Source organism: Saimiri boliviensis, chromosome 1, assembly GCF_048565385.1.
Source record: "Saimiri boliviensis isolate mSaiBol1 chromosome 1, mSaiBol1.pri, whole genome shotgun sequence".
NCBI classification, from domain to species: domain Eukaryota; kingdom Metazoa; phylum Chordata; class Mammalia; order Primates; family Cebidae; genus Saimiri; species Saimiri boliviensis.
In genome coordinates, this window is record NC_133449.1 from 172654259 (window position 1) to 172675186 (window position 20928).

At 37.8% G+C, this 20928-nt stretch overlaps 1 protein-coding gene across 3 annotated transcripts in view; it reads left to right on the forward strand.

Moving 5' to 3' along the window:
• Window positions 1–20928, forward strand: part of KCTD16 (potassium channel tetramerization domain containing 16) — a 303314-nt gene that overhangs the window by 36534 nt on the left and 245852 nt on the right. For 2 of the 3 annotated variants that reach the window (XM_074381195.1, XM_003920556.4), the window contains one exon: window positions 348–1498. In XM_074381195.1, the coding sequence (XP_074237296.1) occupies window positions 667–1498 (832 nt within the window). In that variant the 5' untranslated portion in view covers window positions 348–666. Of the gene's footprint in view, window positions 1–285; window positions 1499–20928 lie in introns of all 3 variants that reach the window. The other variant, XM_074381204.1, reaches the window with a different exon arrangement.

A 20928-nucleotide genomic window follows, 5' to 3' on the forward strand; every position in this document is an offset into this window, starting at 1 on the left:
GTAAGCTCGAAGACTTATTGCTTTTCCTCTCCAGCTGAAAAAAAATGCCCTTTTAGAAGTTGAAAATTGCATGTTTCTTTTTAATGTAGTCTTACGAGTAGAATTGTTTTTCATACTAATTGCTGGAGACATAGGCTTATGGATAAACATGTAGACACAAAATAGCATAAGAGAAGCTGTGATTTAATTGAAGAATGGCTGAGATCAGTACTTCCAGGGCTGCTTATGTAAAATAATCTCTCTCTCCCTCCCTCTATTTTTCCCTCCCTCCCTCTCTCTCTCCAGAGGACTCTCTTTTTCTGACTCATTCTGGGTTTGAGGAAATATTTTTTTCTCTTTTCCTTCAGACGGACATCTGAGTAACTGGGGACTTGGCCCGCCTTGCCTGTGAGCTTCATGGAAGATTGGATATAGATGAGTTGATTATATTCTATGAAGTAATAGCTCACTACCATCCAGGGTTTAAACTACTTTTTCAGCATCACTTCACCTGTGGACTCTGATATATTTTGCTTTCTTGGGGGAGAAAAAACTGGGATAAGAGGAGGTCATTTTTAATAGGTTAGCATCTTTTTCCCTTTCTTGCAAGTTGATACAAAGGATAAGGCTGTGACTCCATTGGATTGCACCTTTAAATCAAAATAGCAGCAGCAGAAGAAAGGGACAATGGCTCTGAGTGGAAACTGTAGTCGTTATTATCCTCGAGAACAAGGGGTCGCAGTTCCCAATTCCTTCCCTGAGGTGGTAGAGCTGAATGTCGGGGGTCAAGTTTATTTTACTCGCCATTCCACATTGATAAGCATCCCTCATACCCTCCTGTGGAAAATGTTTTCCCCAAAGAGAGACACGGCTAACGATCTAGCCAAGGACTCCAAGGGAAGGTTTTTCATTGACAGAGATGGATTCTTGTTCCGTTATATTCTGGACTATCTCAGGGACAGGCAGGTGGTCCTGCCTGATCACTTTCCAGAAAAAGGAAGACTGAAAAGGGAAGCTGAATACTTCCAGCTCCCAGACCTGGTCAAACTCCTAACCCCTGATGACATCAAGCAAAGTCCAGATGAATTCTGCCACAGTGACTTTGAAGATGCCTCCCAAGGAAGCGACACAAGAATCTGCCCCCCTTCCTCCCTGCTCCCTGCCGACCGCAAGTGGGGTTTCATTACTGTGGGTTACAGAGGATCCTGCACCTTGGGCAGAGAGGGACAGGCAGATGCCAAGTTTCGGAGAGTTCCCCGGATTTTGGTTTGTGGAAGGATTTCCTTGGCAAAAGAAGTCTTTGGAGAAACTTTGAATGAAAGCAGAGACCCTGACCGAGCCCCAGAAAGATACACCTCCAGATTTTATCTCAAATTCAAGCACCTGGAAAGGGCTTTTGATATGTTGTCAGAGTGTGGATTCCACATGGTGGCCTGTAACTCATCGGTGACAGCATCTTTCATCAACCAATATACAGATGACAAGATCTGGTCAAGCTACACTGAATATGTCTTCTACCGTAAGTACAAAGGGTTCTTTTAATTTTTAAGGTGTGTCAATTCTCTTCACAAATGTATATGGTCTGCGTTTTCTGTCTATAACTAAGGAACATGGTTTGGAATTCTTTTAAGTCTTGAGTTATAGCTAGAGAGTCAGAGGCTATAATTCAGCTCTCATCTCTAACCTAAGGCAACTTTTATCCAATGAGATCACAGAATATTCAAAGGCCTCCAAAATCACAAGATAAAAATGATGTTGGTATATGCAATATGTAAAATGGAAACAAACACATATATCTTTTTTTTTTTTTTTGCTAGATGTTGAATTGTGAAAATAAGGTTGATGATTACATTTTGGCTAAACAGGCCACAGGAGCTTAGTATACTCAGTGGATGAATTACTGCTGTCTATTCATTTAGCTGGACTTTGAGGTCTGTTAAGCTGGTTGCTGAAGATTTGCTTTCATCAGGGGCTTTGAAAACACAAATGGATGTTGCAATGAATAATGTGGTCTTGGCTAGATGGCAGTGCAGACTGCTGAAACGCCCCCTGCTCCCCCCAGTTTTAAAATTTGCTTTTAAGGGTTTTACAAATCTACTGTTTGATTCTGTAGCTTTTTGTACTGAGACTTGAGTTGTACTGCAGACTTAATTAAGCTGAACTTCATTTAAGATCTATCTGAAAGGAACAAGATCCTTGAGAATTGTCAATCACATACAAACACCTTTAGATAGCTTAGGTGACAGAATTACTGACATAAAAGGAAACCAGAGGGGGAGGAAATGAAACATTGATACTGAAGCATTTTAAATAAGGGGTTATTAGAGGTTAGTTCATGTGCTTAAATGAAGATACCCTGCAGATTCCTCGTTTTGTGATATAACATTATTCTAAACTATAAACTGTGAGCCATTGATCTCTGAAAGGAAAGGAGTAAATCAGCCTGCACTCTTTGGTACTTGATTTTAACTGCCAGTTTTCAACAGGCCCGGGAGTTGGGTGAAGTAAATTCCACAAGAAATATATTTCCAGTGTTAAAATTTGATTTCCTCTATTTGTATTCTAACATGAATCCAGAATTCGGGATTAAAATGTCTAAATTTCTTTAAACATAAAAGTAGGACTGAATTTCTTGGACTGCTTTTTTCCCTTAGTTATGTTTATTCACTTGGCAATGATGCTGGGAACCTTGGTGAAGAGGCTAATGGGAGGCCAAGTCATTCTCTACTAAGCTATCACACATTTGGTTTTGAGAAGTTAGAACACATGTATTGCATAACCAGAACAACCTGTGGAGAAAAATGAAATCAGTGATCAGCTCAGGAGTATATTGACGTGCAATAACAAATATCATTTGGTTCATTAACCCTATCTGTGGCCTTTATCTACAATCTGTATCTTCCTTTATGCCAGAGCTTAGTGGCCAGACACTGTCTTCTTCTTTTTGGTAAATTTCCCACTAGCGTAGAGATAAGATTAGAGCTTTTTAGATTTCTATAGAGGAATATGACATTATCTGTTATTCTGAAGAACAAATATCTTCTCCAAACTTTTTGGAGAAGTACATTTTAGAGATAGTTTCAATGCAGCTTTGTAGTATTTACCATGCACTCCAATTTTGAATATTTGAAAACATAGCATCATAAGAAGCTTCACCCAAATAAATGAAAACATACTGGTTATACTCTCCAAAAAGATGACATTGGATTTATAGCCACTTGCTTACATAAATGATACCCACACACTGATATTTATTTGTCTACCAGTGGCATTTCTGTGTTCATCAAAGGCTGTCCAACACTATTTCTCTTTAGATTGCTCTGAACAGGCTCCATTCTCCTGTCTGTGTCTTTGCTTCCTTCTTTGCTGAATTGCTGAGAGATTGCTGTGGAACAGTTTGTTCTCCATCTCTCCATGGACAGGCTAGCACAAATGCACAGGAACTTCATACTAGCAGCATACATCTTGCAAATGATATACTTCCCCTCTGTACCCAACAGCCAGAGCTAAATGTTAACTCTTCCTCTGTCTTAGGACCAATAAAACTGACAGCTGGCTTTCTAGGGTGCATAACAGCTTCCGTGCAGCTGCTTAGCCATAATTATTTAATTAGAAGCTGCCAACTGTGCCTATATAAGCATTAATTCATCAAGCTGTTGTGCTCGGGTTAATGGGCCAAAACCATGGGAGATGCTCTAAAGCAATGAGTTGGCTGCATGCAAAGATGCTTTTCACAAAGGAACTCAAGTTCGTCCTGGGCTTAGGGGGATAAATATAGGGGGATATGAGTAGATCCTTACATCTAAGGAGTTTGTCACTATATATATAAAGGAATTAACTCGAAGCAATCAGTCTTTTTTAATAACCCCGGAATAATGCAGAGTCACTTCGCGTGGATCGAGAACTCAGTAAAAAATAAACAGCAAGAAATTAGTGCATTGCATGGTGGTTCATAATCATGGGGAGAGACTTCTTGTTTCCCTGTTTGCCTATTTTTCTTCTGAGTCATCCAAGGAAAATTTGGGGGACCGAAATCTACCTATCAATCATGAATAAGTTAGATTCTTACCTCGTTTAAATTTTCATGTGGACCTAGAATTGATGGTCAATGTCAGGTAGTTTTGAGCAAGTGTTTTGTTAGTATAGAACAATTAACAATGAAAAAGTCAACAGGTGTTTGTATGTGTTTAAGAGGCAGGTAATAAATGTACTTGTCTATGTTGCTCACACACCAAAATACAGGTGAAATGCTATGGATTTTGATTCACTTATCTGAAACTAAAAGAGTTAATATGAGTGATACAAGAACACAGAAAAGAAATGTCTACTCTAGGGATTGCCTTGCAAAGTATTTTATATATGTCCTTTGTTTTAATTTAAAACAATAAGAAGGTTTCTTTTTTTCTTTCCCACCCAACTGGCTGAATAACTACTTTTCAAGCATTATGTGGAAGGCGATGTTATAAATATCAGAAAATACCTTCTTTATTCACCTCTAAGTAAAATGGGAACTATGTAATCTGGAAAAGACAAGTCCTGATTTTGAACTAGATACTCAATAACAATTCACATCACTTAGGAACCAAATGACAGGTGCATGGAAATAAATGAACCTTTATTTCTAGAGCCATCTTCTGACACCCGAGAGAGTGGGAAGATTGTTCTCGGTTGGAGAGAATTATGCACATTTCCATAAGCCTACTCATAAGTGAGTTATTTCAGCCAAATGCCTGAAAGCACTAAAATTTAAAGTCATTTGTCTCTAATAAAACTGTGATAACATGACCACACATAGGGAGTTTAATTCATAGGACACTTGTCCTGAAAATATACACCCTGATTTCTGTGAATTATAGATAGAAACACACTGATTTACCATCTTTTCAACAAATTGCAGCTTGTAAGTGCATTTTAACCTCTCTTCTCTTCTTTTCCTCACATTTAGAGTTGCTTCCATGGAAGTCTCTAAATTACCTTTTAGATGCAGGATATATATTCAGGATTATTGATTAAGATAGGCTGTTGGAAAAAAGTAGAACAAGAAATCATCTCCCACTTCAAATTCAGCTGTGTGATCTTGTATTGGGGAGAAATACACGGTTTGGCCACTGTGAATAATTTCCGTAAGATTGACTTTAACAAGCTTCAATAAAAGCATATCCTTTCATAAGAAAACAGGAGGAAATGGATCTATCCTACAATGATTCTAGCTTTTTTTCTCCTGGCTACTTGAAAGATACCAGCACAGGTTGAGCATCCCTAATTCAAAAATCCAAAATCCAAAATGGTTCCAAATCCAGAACCTCTTGAGCACTGGCATGATGCCACAAGTGGAAAATTCCACATGTAAGTGCTCAACACAAATCTTGTATCATGCCCCAAATTATTAAACATATTTTATACAATTACATTCAGGCTATGTGTATAATTTGCATATAAAACATAAATGAATTTTATGTTCAGACTTGAGCCTTAGCCCCAAGATATGTCATTACATATATGCAAATATTATAAAATCTGAAAAAATACAGAATCTGAAACATGTTTGGTTCAGGCATTTTGAGTAAGGGATGCTCAACCTGTAATAATTTCAATTTTGATTGTCCATGAAGATATCGTATTGGCACATTCAAAGTGAAACATCAGGGATAGTAGAGTAGCCAAAATCATAAGGTATGCGAGATTTGGTCCCTACACTACCTACATCTCTCTCTCTGACTTCCTTCTGTTGTCTCACCTTAGCTGCTCCTCTTTCCTTCCGTTTGAGTCACTCCTGCTCTCCAGTTCTTTCTCCCGTGCCATAATCAAAGCTTGTCAGGAAAAATTCTGCTCTGTCATTATACTTAGAATGCTTTCACGGCATGATGTTACTTTCCCCAGGAGTATTTGTACATAAGAGGACTTTTAATAGGTGTGAATCAGGCATCCTTTTACCCTGAAGAAAGTGTTCTTAAGATTTGAAGCTTCTTAATTTCTGATGAAAAACCACAGTTTAAGTATAAGCCTTCAATTATGAAGTCAGTTTTTACACATGCTCAGGCAGATACTGGATAATAAAGGGTAGAAACAGCAGATATATTTTTTTCTTATTTCTTTAAGATGCTGTGCACTAAGTATTGGGCTCAATAGAACTGTGATATAAGCATGTTAGTAAAGTATTTTATTATACTGTTTTCACTTCTATGCCAAGCAAGAGCTGTTACCTGAGTCCAATCCCTTGTAGGAGGAGATTAAAATAGTTTTTTCCTGGGTCTGTGGCATCAGGGAAGGAATTTGGCAGCAAGAAATGTATCAATGTATGGGCGGAGAGGGGAGGTCTCTGAGGTTGCCTCTATGTGTCCTGATACATTAATATATTTATATATATACATGATTGGAAAGAGAAAACCAAATGTTTCTAACAGCCTAATGAGGTTGGATCTAATCAAAGAAATTAGAAATTGAAGTAGCTGTGAATATGCCACAAAGCTCCATCTGGAACACCTCCAAACACAAAACATGGAGAGGAGTGACTACGCATAGGAGGAGTGCCAGTCCATGTATAGAAAGAAGTCCTCCAGAAATGGATAGACGAATGCTCAGTTTCTGCATCACAACTCACTGTTGCTCTTTTTCTTTCATCTTTGCTATGGCTTTTCTCAAGTATTGTATTTCTCCGCAAATCAGTTAATTTTTTTATTACAGAAATTTTCAAATGCATCCAAATGTAGAGATAATGGCATCATGAACTTTTGTGTAACCATCACCTAGCTCAAATAGTTACATTTATCACTACAAGACCAATCTTGTTTCATCCATATTCCTACTTACTTTCCCTCTGTCAATGCTGGATACAAACTTGAAGCAAATCCCAGACATTGATTATTTTCTTCATCCAAAAATACTATAGTATCTATTTCTAAAATATAAATGACTTTTAAAAGCAACATAACATCATTATAAAATATTATACGTTATACCATTGTAACACACAAAATCAATAATTCTTTAATATTATCAAATATCTAGTCAGTGTTTAAACTTTCCTGATTTCCTCACAATATTCTTTTTTTTTAATATTTATTTATTTATTTTATTGCATTTTAGGTTTTGGGGTACATGTGATGAACATGCAAGATTGTTGCATAGGTACACACATGGCAGTGTGCTTTGCTGCCTTCCGTCCCCTCACCTGTATGTGTCATTTCTCCCCATGCTATCTCTTCCCACCTCCCCACCCCCCCGCCCCTCTCCCATTTCCCCCCAACGGACCCCAGTGTGTAGTGCTCCCCTCCCTGTGTCCATGTGTTCTCATTGTTCAACACCCGCCTATGAGCGAGAATATACGGTGTTTGATTTTCTGCTCTTGTGTCAGTTTGCTGAGAATGATGGTTTCCAGGTTCATCCATGTCCCTACAAAGGACGTGAACTCATGGTTTTTAAGTTGGTTTGTTTCAATCAAGATGCAAATGAAATCTATATATTATATTGTATTTGGTTACTAATTTTATTTTTTCTCATAATTTAAAAAATATTGCATATAATTTATATGCAACAAAGTAGTAAAATGTCCCTAAGTCTCTTAATTCCTCTCTTTCTTTCTCTTGCTCTCTTCCCTCTTCTGTTTCTGTTTTTCTTTCCTTCTTTCCTTCCCCTCCCTTCCCCTCCCTCCCTCCCTCCCTCCCTTTCTTCCTTCCGTTTTTTACACCTTATTTGTTTCATGAAATGAAGTTGTCATGTTGAATATCCTGCATTCTGGGTTTTGCTTATTTATCTCTATGATCTCCATGATATTATTAACACACCCTCCTCAATCCCTCTGTTTTCGGTAAGCTTCTTAGATCTAGTCTCCAGATTTTAGAGGCTTAATCAGATTCACTTTCAGTATTTCTGACAAGAAGTCTTCACAGGGGATGGCAAGTCCATTTTACAATTTGTGTTAGTGGATTGAAATGCTATATGTTATGGAGGCAAGGTAAGGGCATCTTTATATTGTTAGCTTTTACATATTTATCATCTGAATCAATAGCAATTGGATGTATTCTCTCCATTTTCCAAGTTGATTCTGATGACAAAGCAGGCATTCAAAGAGGCCCCTTGTTTTCTCTCCAGTCATTCAAGGTCTAGTATTGCACTTCCATTCTTATCATTAGATTCTTGTCATTACCATTCAGGTGCAGTGAGCTTACCAAGATGTGCAGTGGGCCTATTGACTATGAGAATCATTTTGGGTAGAAAAGTTTGCCTTCTGGCTATTCTCATTTTACATTTGAGTATCTTTGGATTCCTTCAACTGTGCTGAAACTCCACTGAACTTATCATTTGTGTTTTCCAAGCCTCTTCTCTAAACGGGGTCACTAGTCACTCAGTTACCCAAGGATGAATAAAACATCGGTGACATTCCCGATTCTTTCTTCTCCCCACCTTCTCCAATCTATAGGAAGTCCTATTGGCTCTTCTCCTTCATCTGACTGAAGTCCATCCTCTTCTTTCCACCTCTGCTGATGCTGCCTGGCCTAGACCCTGAGCATTGCTTTTCTATACTATTGCAAATGAACTTAAATTGTCCTCCCCATCCCACATTCGGTATTCTCCCCTTTGCATCTATCCTCCTTGCTGCAGATACGATATTTCTAAGCAGTGACTGACCACATCACTCCTTTGCTTAAAATTGATTATTGTCTTACAACTGCTCTTGTATTCAAACTCTTTAAAATGAACCATATCATTTTGTGAAATCACTTCTGCTTCCCTCCTCAGCCTCTACTATTGCCATTCTGCCCCTCTTGCATTTATAACCTTAGCCATAATAGATCTCTTTTAGTTCCTGGATACTGTTGTATACTTGCATGTTCATTTTTTTGTGCATGATGTTCCTTCTGCCTGGAACTCTGCCTCCATTTGCTTTGATTAGCTAAATGTTCAGTTTTCAATCCAGAAGTTAATTCTTCTGGAAAGCCTTTCCTAGTCCACCATACCTGGACTAGGTACCCCTTGTATTTGCCTCTTAAGATCCTATTTTTCTATATCATGGAAAATATAATAATGTATTCTACTTGCTTATTTACCTGTCTCTCCAACTGTAAGCTTTACGAAGAGAGAAACTGTATCTGTCATGTTCATTATTATACCCAGTGCTGTGCCTGACACAAATGTAGATATAGTACTTTATAAATATTTCTTTAGAATGCATTTTTTAAAAGTTCCTACTGCAATATGCTGTTTTGGTAGATGCCTCTGCCTTGAACATATTATTATATTATCTCTTTTTTTTTTTTTTTTTTGAGACAGAGTTTCGCTCTTAGAAGAACTAAGGAGCAGTGATGGTGTGATTGATGCTTTAAATAATAATAATGTTATTGTCTAACTTTAAATGAGTGCTAAGCATTTTACATACTGGTTGAAATTCTCATTGAAAGGGGCTCTACTCTTAGCACCTGCACAATGATTCTAGCTCTAGGGAACTGAGAAAAACACCAACCGCCAAGCCTCCTGTGGTCTCCTGTTAGTTGGTTCATCCTAGCAGGAGTAAATTGAAGCTAGATGTGGCCATGTTTACGAAGCAAACCAGGAGGGACTCAGGATTCAGAAAAGAGCTGCAAAATTGATAAATATTCCCAGTAGAAAAAGAACTCTAGCAGAAGGCAAAGTGTACTGTAAGACCGACAAAGTTGCCTTCTTAATTTTCTTACTACCAAACTATTCCATTTCTTCTTCTCATCCCATAAATGTTAATGATCATTTCTTAATGCCAGAGGCAGCATAACATAGTGGTTAAGAGCCTGGATTTTGGTGCCCAGAGAGCTTGAGGTTGAATCCTAGCTTTGCTACCTACTGGGTACATGATCATTAGCAAATTACTCTCATGCTTTAGTTTCCTCACCTGTAAAATGGAGAGAATGACAATAGTACTTGTCACATAGGGTTGTTATTGACAATTAAATGGGTTGATATATAGAAAGTGCTTAGAACAGTGGCAGGTACCTAGTCAGTGCTTTAGCAGTGTTAATAAATATGAGGACCTCTGGGAATACTGGCATGGGTGAGACACAAGGGCTTCCTTTAAATAACGTATGAGATTCTTTCTAATAGTCCTTTTGAAAACTTCCCAGTTTATTGATGTTAAAACTGGTTAAAACAAACAAAAAATATACAGCAGTCGCTTTATAAGAAGTTTTAGCTGTTATAATTGAATCTGAAGTAAACTTCTTAAAGTCTTCAAATTCTAGCAACTCTACCTCATTCTGCCTCTTCCACGATGGAAGTGATTCATAGAGGCTTTTCTCCCCCAACCCCTCACCTTGATTTCAACCTGTGGCTTTTCTGAACCTAGAGAAATATATGGTGAAATTAAAAATTAAGAATACAACTTTAATTATGTATTTGATCACTGCAGAATTAGAATAACCTTTTGTTAATATCAGCCTGGAGAGTATTCCCTTTCATGGTGACAGAAAATGGTTATTGAGTATGCCACTGATGATAGGATCATTGAAATTGCCCCAGAAATGAAAACAAGGCATTTTGCTTCACACTATGAATAGCGGTGTTATGTGGCATTCAAAGGAAATAAGATTGCTAATGGGATGGGAGGCTGTTACTGTGTGACCCATTCAAAAACTGCCCCGTGCAAAGAAATCCATACTTCTCTACTTTTGTTCATCAGTTCCCTTCCAAAAAAGAAAGTTATAATAATTTCCTCAGTCAAATGTACAGCAACTTTTTATTCTGAGTAAATCTGATATAATCTGATTATGAGTTAGTTGTATTAATGAAAATAGAAAGCAACTCATTGAACATAATTTGGTGGCAAAGTTAAGAGACTCTCAGCCGGGCAGGGTGGCTCATAATCCCAGCACTTTGGTCACTGGTAATCTCAGCACTTGGGGAGGCCAAGGTGGGTGGAGCACCTGAGTTAAGGAGTTTGAGACCAGCTTGGCCAACATGGGGAATCCCCATCTCTACCAAAAATACAAAAATTAGCCGGGTGTGGTGGCAGGTGCATATAGTCTCAGCTACTTGGGAGGCCAAGGCTGGAGAATCACTTGAACCCGGGAGGTGATTTTCTTACAGTTTAAGCACTCATTTACATCAGTTAAAGACATTTTCCTATGGGCATATGCCTGCAAAATTACACTGTAATTCAAATGGAGAATAGAATCCAGTTTTTATTAATTCTCTTTCTAGTCAACTAGTTGAGTTTTTTTTTTTTTCTCCTTAAACAGAGGGATATCTGTGTGGAGTTTTTCAATTTTGTCAAGCTGCAACAAAATAAAATTTATTAATTCCTATTTGCCCAATAAAAGTATATCTCAGAAAATGAGCAGTTTCGCTTGGCTTTTCTGAATAGATGTTTCTCTGGGACAGAGAGGTAATAACTGATAATATAATGTGTGGTATTTTCAACAATTTTAGGTCAACTTTGGATGCTCAAAAATATAAAATATTTATTTGTTTGGAAAGATGTTATTGCTTCACACTTATTGAGGACCTGTGTTATATGAAGTTCTTTTCTGTAGGCCTGTTCAGTTGAAATGGGTGGAAAATGTAATATCTGTATGCAAAGAATCAGCATTCTGATTCACAAACTCTTCATGTTAATGATTTTCTAGTACTTCTGCACAATCTGCCAGGGAAGTGATTAACAATCTGCATGTACTTCATTGATTGGAAACTGCAGGCACTTTAAACCTTCCTTCATCTGCACCCTGATATACAGACCAAAAAAAAAAAAAAAAAGTAATGAAGTGTAATTTTGTTTTCTTACACATCTTGACATTTTTTTTTTTTATCAAAATGACCTTCTTTAATAGGCAGACTTAGGTCTAGCCTCAGTTACTTGCTGAGAGTTCTGTTTGCTACTTTCTGGGCATGTGAGTACATGAGAGGCACCATGACCTTGCGGTGCCCTTTGCTCTTGTGTGTGTTAGGTTCCTTGACATAATCCACCACATGTAGTGGTGGGCTCTTATACTTCTTCTAGAAATACCTATTGAACATCTACAGTGTGCCCACGATTGCACAAAGCTCCAATAATTCACCTGTGTACAGAAGCATATGGTCAATGTTGTCATGGAGCATATGGTATAGAAAGCGATTAGAATAGTAAATGGGAAATTTCAATCTAGTGTGATGATGAAGTTTAAACTGGTATGAAGATAAAGAAGTAGCTCCTAGTTGGAACTTGGGGTTTCAGGAAACTAAAACCGATTTAATATTAATACTTAGAGAAAATACTTAAATCTTTTTTGCATTTGTTGACTTTCAGATACTAGCTGGTGGGTGGAGTTATAAAAGTTATATCCTAGGAGGCTTAGGAAAACTTTAAGATTACTAACAATCATTTTATTTCTCATTTAATTAGATTTTTTCCAGTGGTAGCTGTGCAAATGATATTATTGATAGTTATGCCAGGAACCAATATCATATATATTTTTGAACTCTTCAGGATTCTCTTCCATTCGAACTTTTGTCTTTTAAAAGTGCTTATGCCAAATCAGAGTCCAAATGATAGCCTAGATGACCAGTAATTGATTTTAAGAGTATTTTATATTTGTAGTATCCTTTTATAATGTTTATCAAAATGGTATATATCATCATTATTAGTATTTTAACTTTAAGCGTTACTGATTTACCTTGCCAATCTCATGCACAGATCATTTTCAGCAACTACTGCAGTGCTGAACACTCAGGAGGTGCTCAATAAAAATTTGTGGGATGAATAAATAATACCACATTTGAAAGCAAGGAAATGTGACATGTAACATAAATGAGATTTGCCCTCATTTTACTTGATACTTACTTTTAATCATGAATATACCCCATGAGTGACAGTAAAATATGGTTGAATACCCTAACAGCATCAAATTCATCTGGATAAAAGCCTTAGTTAGGTTACTTCCTATCAGGGCATACTTGGACAAGTGTCTTTACTTCCTAACACATCAGACTACCTCTCTGCACATTAAAGTGGGTAGAGCCAAGGTCATGCCATCTTGTTAGCTTTGTTCTTATCAGTAGCTAGGCATTTTATCTCCCAGTTCTTTTTTTTTTTTTTTTTTTTTTTTTTTTGACAGAGTGTCTCTGTCTCTCAGACTGGAGGCTGGAGTGCAGTGGTGCCATCTCGGCTCACTGCAACCTCTACCTCCCAGGATCAGTCTATTCTCCTGCCTCAGCCTCCTGAGTAGCTGGAACTCCAGGTGCCTGCTACCACCGCTGGCTAATTTTGTATTTTTAGTTCAGATGGGGTTTGACCATGTTGGCCAGGCTGTTCTTCAACCCCTGACCTCAAGTGATCTGTCCGTCTCAGCCTCCCAAAGTGCTGGGATTACAGGCATGAGACATGGTGCCCGGCCTCTCCTAGTTCTTTTAATTCATATTACAAATGTTTGGAACCAGGAGGAGAAACAGAGCAGATGGGCACTGTTAAGAGTGATGCTGCCTGCTGCCAAAACGGAAGTGCAGCAGCTACCCACTGGTCTAACTCTGCACTGTTACTACACATACTTCATGACCCTAGAGACAGAAAAAACACATTACAACTCATATTCCCCTAGTTCCTTTGGTCCGCTTACCTCTCCTGCCCCTTCTTTAGGCACTCATCTATTACACTGGCGTTTTGATGGTTCTTACAACAGGCCAGCCTCTCTCCCGCCTCGAGGGATTTGTTTTACCTCTCCCCCAAACACTCTTCCTTCCACTACTCATTTTTCTGAGACCTACTCATTCTTCAGGGTCAGACTTCAATTGGGTTTTCCTTGAAAAGGCCTTCTGCTGCCATCTCAGCTGAAGTAGCCCATGTTTTCCTAGTGATGTGTATTCCCAGCTGAAGTAGCCAGTGTTTTCCTAGTGATGTCTATTTCCTAGTGATGTACCTTATTTGTTTGCATCCCAGTACTGTTCACATGTGTAATTATTTTCTTGATTTACTAGTTTATTCTCTCTCTGTATATATAAACTGTAAGCTTCATGGGGGCAGGAGCTATATTTGTCCTACTCTTTTGTATCCTCAACACCTAGTATAGTGCCTTATACATAGTAGGCACTCAATAAGTTATTTTTCTCTGTTCTTCCCACCTCACCATGTTCAATTATAATAATAGAATTTCCTCTCATGAAGGCAGCAGATTATATGTATATTTATGTGTGTGTGTGTTTATACATGCACACTTACTATATACATGTATGTAGGTATATACATGTATAATAGCTGGCTTGTTATAGAAATGAATGAGATAAAAAAAAGAAGGGGCAACTTAAACCTTGAGAGAGAGGATAAGAGATGTGCATAGGAGAGGGGAAAGCCACTTTGCTCAGTCACATACCTCAGGTACTTCTGTTGTATGACAGGAATGGTGGATCTATGTAACTGCCTCATAAAACACTGAGTAGCAAATAATACCACATATTTAAAGTGACCATAGTTCTTATTAGATTTCTGCTATTAAGGCAGATTTTGTGTTAGCTTGAGTGAACCTCTAAAGAATGTCTTAAGGATGGGCAATGAAGAAGAGAGACATTAAATCTGCTTTTTTTGTTTTTTGTTTTTGAGATAGAGTCTCCCTCTGTCACCCAGGCTGGGGTGCAGCGGCATGATCTTGGCTCACTGCAACTTCCATCTCCTAGATTGAAGCAATACTTCTGCCTCAGCCTCCAGAATAGCTGGGAATACAGGCACATGTCACCACACCCTGATAATTTTTGTATTTTTAGTAGAGACGGGATTTCACCATATTGGCCAGGCTGGTCTTGAACTCCTGACCTTGTGATTCGCCCGCCTCAGCCTCCCAAAGTGCTGGGATTACAGGCATGAGCCACCACATCCGGCCTAAATCTGTATTTTTTTTTTTTTTACAGAGTTGCAAAAGCATTTATATATATCAATGGTCAAAATTTTTTAAAAATTAGTATTTTTAATGGGTAAATACATTTTTATTATTTAAATCATTATAAGATTATTGATTAAAGAAAAAGTAATAATGTGGTATGATTATAAAACATCAAAATAAGATGCATAACAACTATATTCCAAGGCCCTGGAGGGAAAAATTGAGGATATGCCATTGTAAGATTCTTACGTACACGAAGTGGTATAATATCACTTAGAGGTAGATAGTAGAAAGTTAAAAATGTATGCTATAAATTCTGAAGAACTCACTCAAGTAACAAAACACAGATATGTAGCTGATAAGCTTATAAAGAAATAAAGAAGATAAAATGAAAAATAGGTTTTAATAGAACAGTAGCACCACCCCTATATTTTTATAAAGTTGAGTATCATACATCCAAGATATGGGTACATTTGGATCTCCTCGACTTTTGCAATAATTGTACCCTTATGGCATGTAGGCTCTAGCCAAACGAATTAAAACAAATGTCTTATCCAAGTACTGTAAACTGCAATGCTGGATGAAAATGTGAAGTATTTTTTTTTATATGCTAGTCTGTATACTTTATAAAATCAACTTACTTTAGACAATTAGAGCATCCTGAGGTGGAGAGGGGAGGAATTCCATGACTTCATGATTCAGTTTCCTGCCTTCGAGTTGCTAGGCTGTAAAGGAAGTCCTAAGTAGAAGACAACGTACAGAAGCTTTTAAAGTGGTGCTGTTTTGATTGGAGTGAGAATTAGGTAAGATGTTCCTCCCTGTTTCCCATTTCTTCCTTTTATCTTGGTGGTCCTTGAGGCAACTCCAGGAAACCTAGGGCTCAGTGTAGGTGTTTGAAACGAACCTGACCCAGATATTCTAAATAAAACTATTCTTATTCTAAATAAAAAGCAAGAGAACCTGGCTTTTCGCATTTTTGTTCAGGTTCTTAGTAGTGTGTTCATTTTAATTTGTTTTGTTTTCCTTAGTCATATTTTTGGTTATCAGAACAAGTCTATATGAAGGCAATTGTTAGGAAAATTAAACATCAAAAACAAATTAATATTGATTCTATCTTTTGGATCTTTCTGAGAACGTCACATTAATTTCCACTTTACATTTATTTTTTTGCTAACAACACAAACAATAGGAGTTATTTCTATTGAAAACAGAGTGTGGAAAATGGTTTCTGCAAGTGACCTTAAATGCTTTCTATCTAGTAGTTTGGAATTATTTTCTATGTCATAAATAAAACCTAAGGTTTTCATGTTATTTTATTGGAACAATCTAATTTTTTTTTTCCTCCAAAGGGCTTAGAAAACTGTGGTAAAATCTCTGGTTAAAATGGCATATTCTATTCTGACATGAAGAATTAATTGTAAACAAAAAAATCTATTTTGGGTGTGTTTGCAAATAATTCCTCATACCAACCCTTTTCTTTTTTATAAACACAGCAGGAACACTTTCTTTTTATCAGAGCTATATTTTTACATTTTTTATCCTCCGTAATTTGCCTTGGTAATTTAATTCTTTTTGAGAAAACAAGGTTTCTTCCAAACAATGAGATACAATATAGTCAAATAATTGCTGTCTTAACTTGCTACCTAAGTAGCAAGTATTCCTCCTGACTCCAGATAAAAATAAAGTATAGGTATGCTATGGTATGTATTTACATTCTGAGACGTTAGCAATAATCATAGCTATCTTTTCTAAACACTATGTCCTGTATCATGTAATGTGTTTCCCATTTAATCTCCACGAACCCCACAATGGTAAACTGGGGCTAGGAGAAGTTTAACTTAACTAAGGTTACACTCTTAGGTGCTGCTCCAGAATTTCTGCACAGTAGAACCTAGTAGTATCCATCTGACTCTAAGTTTAAGAAAAGTTCATAGGTTCATATTAAGAATGGGGGTGAGGGTAGGTTGCTGAAGATCAGGGGTGGCAGATGGAGCTGAACTTCAAAGTAATTATTTCGACCCCTGGACCCACATCAATGCCATGTATTATAATAATTGGTGCAGGCGGAGTTCAAACTCCAATTGCCCTGACCCGAATTCTGGCTTTCTTCACCATCATGCCATACCACAGGAATACCAGATGGCAATGCTGTCTTTTTCCAACTGCCAAAGCAGCTATTCAAGGGAACCACCTCACAAGATAAAATGAGAAGCCCACATAAAGCCTCCAGTAGGGTGTGTGGATGGGAGAAGGTGCTTAACATGACTGATTCTTTTCTTCTTTTTCCTTTTCAAATTTCAAGTTTTATGAACACAATTTTCTCATGATACAGCTTTTAAAAAAACTGAACCAGATTGGGCCGAAATCTGACAATCTGTCCTCAGTTACCCACACAGAACTTCTGGGATACAATCTCTTCTCCCAGTGACTCCTACACAGGATTATTTTTAAGAATCTGATTTCCTAGGTACCACAGATATGAAAAGGCACAGAATTTCATAGTACAAAAAAGATGTCAAGAAATTTGAAGCAGAATAGGGAGAATTTATCATTGTTTTCCTCTACTCCACCAAATACCTAAGCAAAAATAAGTGTGTGTGTGTGTGTGTGTGTGTGTGTGTGTGTGTGTGTCTTTAAAACTAAAAAGTCATATTAGGAGTTTCTGGCTCTAAAATCAGTAGCAAGACTAATATGAGTGAAGTAGTATTAAACAAGATTAATCAGCCTGGCATGGTGGCTCACGCCTGTAATCCCAGCACTTTGGGAGGCTAAGGTGGGCGGATCGTGAGGTCAAGAGATCGAGACCATCCTGGCCAACACGGTGAAACCCCGCCTCTACTAAAAATACAAAAAAAAAAAAAAATCAGCTGGGTGTGGTGGTGCATGCCCATGGTCCCACCTACTTGGGAGGCTGAGGCAGGAGAATTGCTTGAACCCGGGAGGCAGAGGTTGCAGTGAGCCGAGGTCGCGCCACTGCACTCCAGCCTGGTGCCTGGTGACAGAGTGAGACTCTGTCTCAAAAAAAAAAAAAAAAAGAGAGAGATTAATCTTGGTGCCCTAGCAAGCATTGTTGGTCCCTAGAGAAAGGGTACATTTAAGCATGAACCTATGACTAACCTGAAACTCTGATACTCTGTTTAAGTCATAAAATAATTCAGACATGAGCTTCTTTTTTTAGTAGTTTGCCTAGTTTTGCATTTTGGGAGAGTTATTTGGGAACGTAAATTTATTGTAAGTATTTCATGTTAATAACAGCTTTCTATTACTTTAGAAGCCTAGCTATTATAACAGCAAGCTTGCAACCAAAAAAAAAAAAACAAAAAAGTTATTCTTTATTGAAAAACCAATTGCTTCTCTCAACTCCTTTTTCTTCTGAATCCTGAAGAAAATCCTAAAACCCTAGAGACAGGAAAGCATATACTTTTGCTTTTCCTCATTTCATATGGTTTTTGTTTTTCTCCACTTAAGTGTTTGCCTTTCTCTGAAATGAATTATACCTGCCACCAATTGAGTGCAAGTCACCCAGCAGATACTGTGATAAGTGCTTTGTAGATGTTAACGATGTTTTCTCTTTAGAGCACTAAGACTTCTTATTAGAATGATTAGGAGGTAGGGATTATTTCTCCAATTTTACAGAGAAGAAGACTGAGACCTAGGAAGATTCTTATCTAAGATCCTATCTAGTAAATTACAAAATCAGGATTCAGACTCCAGTTGAGTTTGTCTGACTCCAAAGACTATAAATGCTTTTTAATTTCTAAGTTACATTGGGTTATCTGTAGAGTACAGAGTTTTCCTATCCAGGAGAAAATATTTTTAAAGGATTTAGGACAATCGGTGGAATATAGTAAGTATGAGTTTGTTAAATAAAACGGATCTTATTGTTTCTTCAGTTGTTCACTGTGAGATTGAACCTGAAGTGGTTCTGAGTTTGACTTTGAGAAAAAAATGTGTGTCTTTATTTATTTATTTATTTATTTATTTATTTTTGAGACAAGGTCTTAGTCTATTACCCAGGCTGAAGCGCAGTGGCATGATCTTGGCTCACTGCAGCCTCTGCCTCCCAGGTTCAAGCGAATCTCCCACCTCAGCCACCTAAGTAACAGGGATTACAGACATGTGCCACCACACTCAGCTAATTTATGTATTTTTAGTTGAGATGGTGTTTCACCATGTTGGCCAGGCTGGTCTCAAACTCCTGACTTCAGGTAATCTGCCTGCCTTGGCCTCCCAAAGTGGTGGGATTACAGGTATGAGACACTGCACCCGGCCAAACCTATGTCTCTATGAATACATAACAGCCAACATTTGAGGGCGGTTTATCTCTGCCAGGGTTTGCGCTAAGAGTTTTATGCATTATTAATGTATTTAACTATTTTTATTAAACAGCTAATGTATGCCCAAAAGTGTCCTAGGCACTGAGGAGTCCGCACTGAATAAAATACACATAGTTGTCTGCCTTCAAGAATTTTATATACCAGGACGTTGTAGGGCAAAGTTCAGGCTTAATATGTGTGTATATGTGTGTCTGGAGAGTTGGATAATAAACAGCATAAATAAGTAAAATATAAATTAGGTCACAAGGATATGTAGATTACCACTATGGAGAATGAAGCAAGCTGGGTTTAGGAGTGTGTGTTGGAATTTTAGGTAAAAGACAGGGATGTCTTCACTGAGGTAGTGATATTTAAATAAAGGCTTATAGAAGATGAACTTACAAACTATGGGGAATCTGACAGGCGGAGGGAAAAGCACATATCGAGGTTCTGCGGTTGGAGAGTGCTGGGTCTATTGGAGAAGAAGCTTAGAGGGGCAGTGTAGCTGGGACTGGTAAGAGAGGAAGAGCCTAGGAGAAAATGAGATTAGAGAGAGAAAAGAGAACCAGATTCTGTAGGGATTTATAGGTCTTTGTAAGGACTTTGACTCTGCTAACATGGGCAGCCATTGTTTGGTTTTCAGCAGGTAAGTGACAAGATTTGGCCTATTTTTAAAAGCTGCCTGCCAAATGACGTTGGAACTTTGACATATATTTTAACAAACTAGCTGTTGTATTCAATCCTGGTTGCTATTTTGAGAACAGACTGATGAAACCAAGGGAAGAAGTGAGACAATCAATTAGACAACTATTGGAATAATCCAGTTGTGAGGACTGGATGGCTCAGAGAAGGTCAATAGGAGTGGAAATGTTGAGAATGGCCAGATTCTGAAGATATTTTGAAAGTAGAGGCATCAGAATATGCTAATGGCATAGGTGTGTTGCATGAGCGAAAGTACGGTGTCAAGGATGATTTCAAGATTTTTAGCTTAAGCAATTTGGAAGTTTGGAGTTACTACTAACCAAGGTAAAGAAATCTGAGGAAAGACTGGGTTTTTAGTGGTAATATTAGGAACTCAAATGTTAGACATTCAAGTGAATAATAGGAGTTAGATATATGGATCTGTGGTTGTAGGGCAAAGTTCAGGCTTAATATTTAAAGTTGGGAGTCATCAGCATGCAGAATGTATTTACACCTGAGACTGAATGACAACACTAAGGGAGTAATGCAGTAAGAAAAGAGAGTACGTCCAAGAATGGAGGCCTAAACACTCAAGCGTTAAGATCTGGGAGTTGAAGAGGAACCTACAAAGGAGACTCAGAAGGAACGGTCAATGAGGTAGGAAGAGAACCAGGAAAGTGGGGTGTCCTGAAAGTCAAGTGAAAATAAAAATGTTTCAAGTGGAAGGGAATAATTAACAGAGTCACATACTGCTAAAAGAGTAAATTCTTTGCAACTTGAGAGTAATACCTATTGGATATACCAGTGTGAAAGTCATTGGTGACTTTGACAGCAGTTTTGATGAACTGCTAAGAGCAAGAGACTCATCTCATTAGAATGTGTTTAAGAGGAATTGTAGCAGAGGAACTATGAAAAGTGAGTATAGACAGAACTTTCAAGAAGTTATGGTAAAAAGTGAAATATAGGAATTAGGTGGTAGAACAGAAAGGAAGAGTAAAAGAATTTTTACAGGCATTAGAAAAAACCAGCATGCTTGTATTTTTCTAAGAATTCAGTGGTTAGAGAAAAAAGTCAAGGATGCAGGAGAGAAGTGGGAGGTAGCTGCAGTGATATTGGATAATTAAGAAGGAATGGGATCAAGTGCA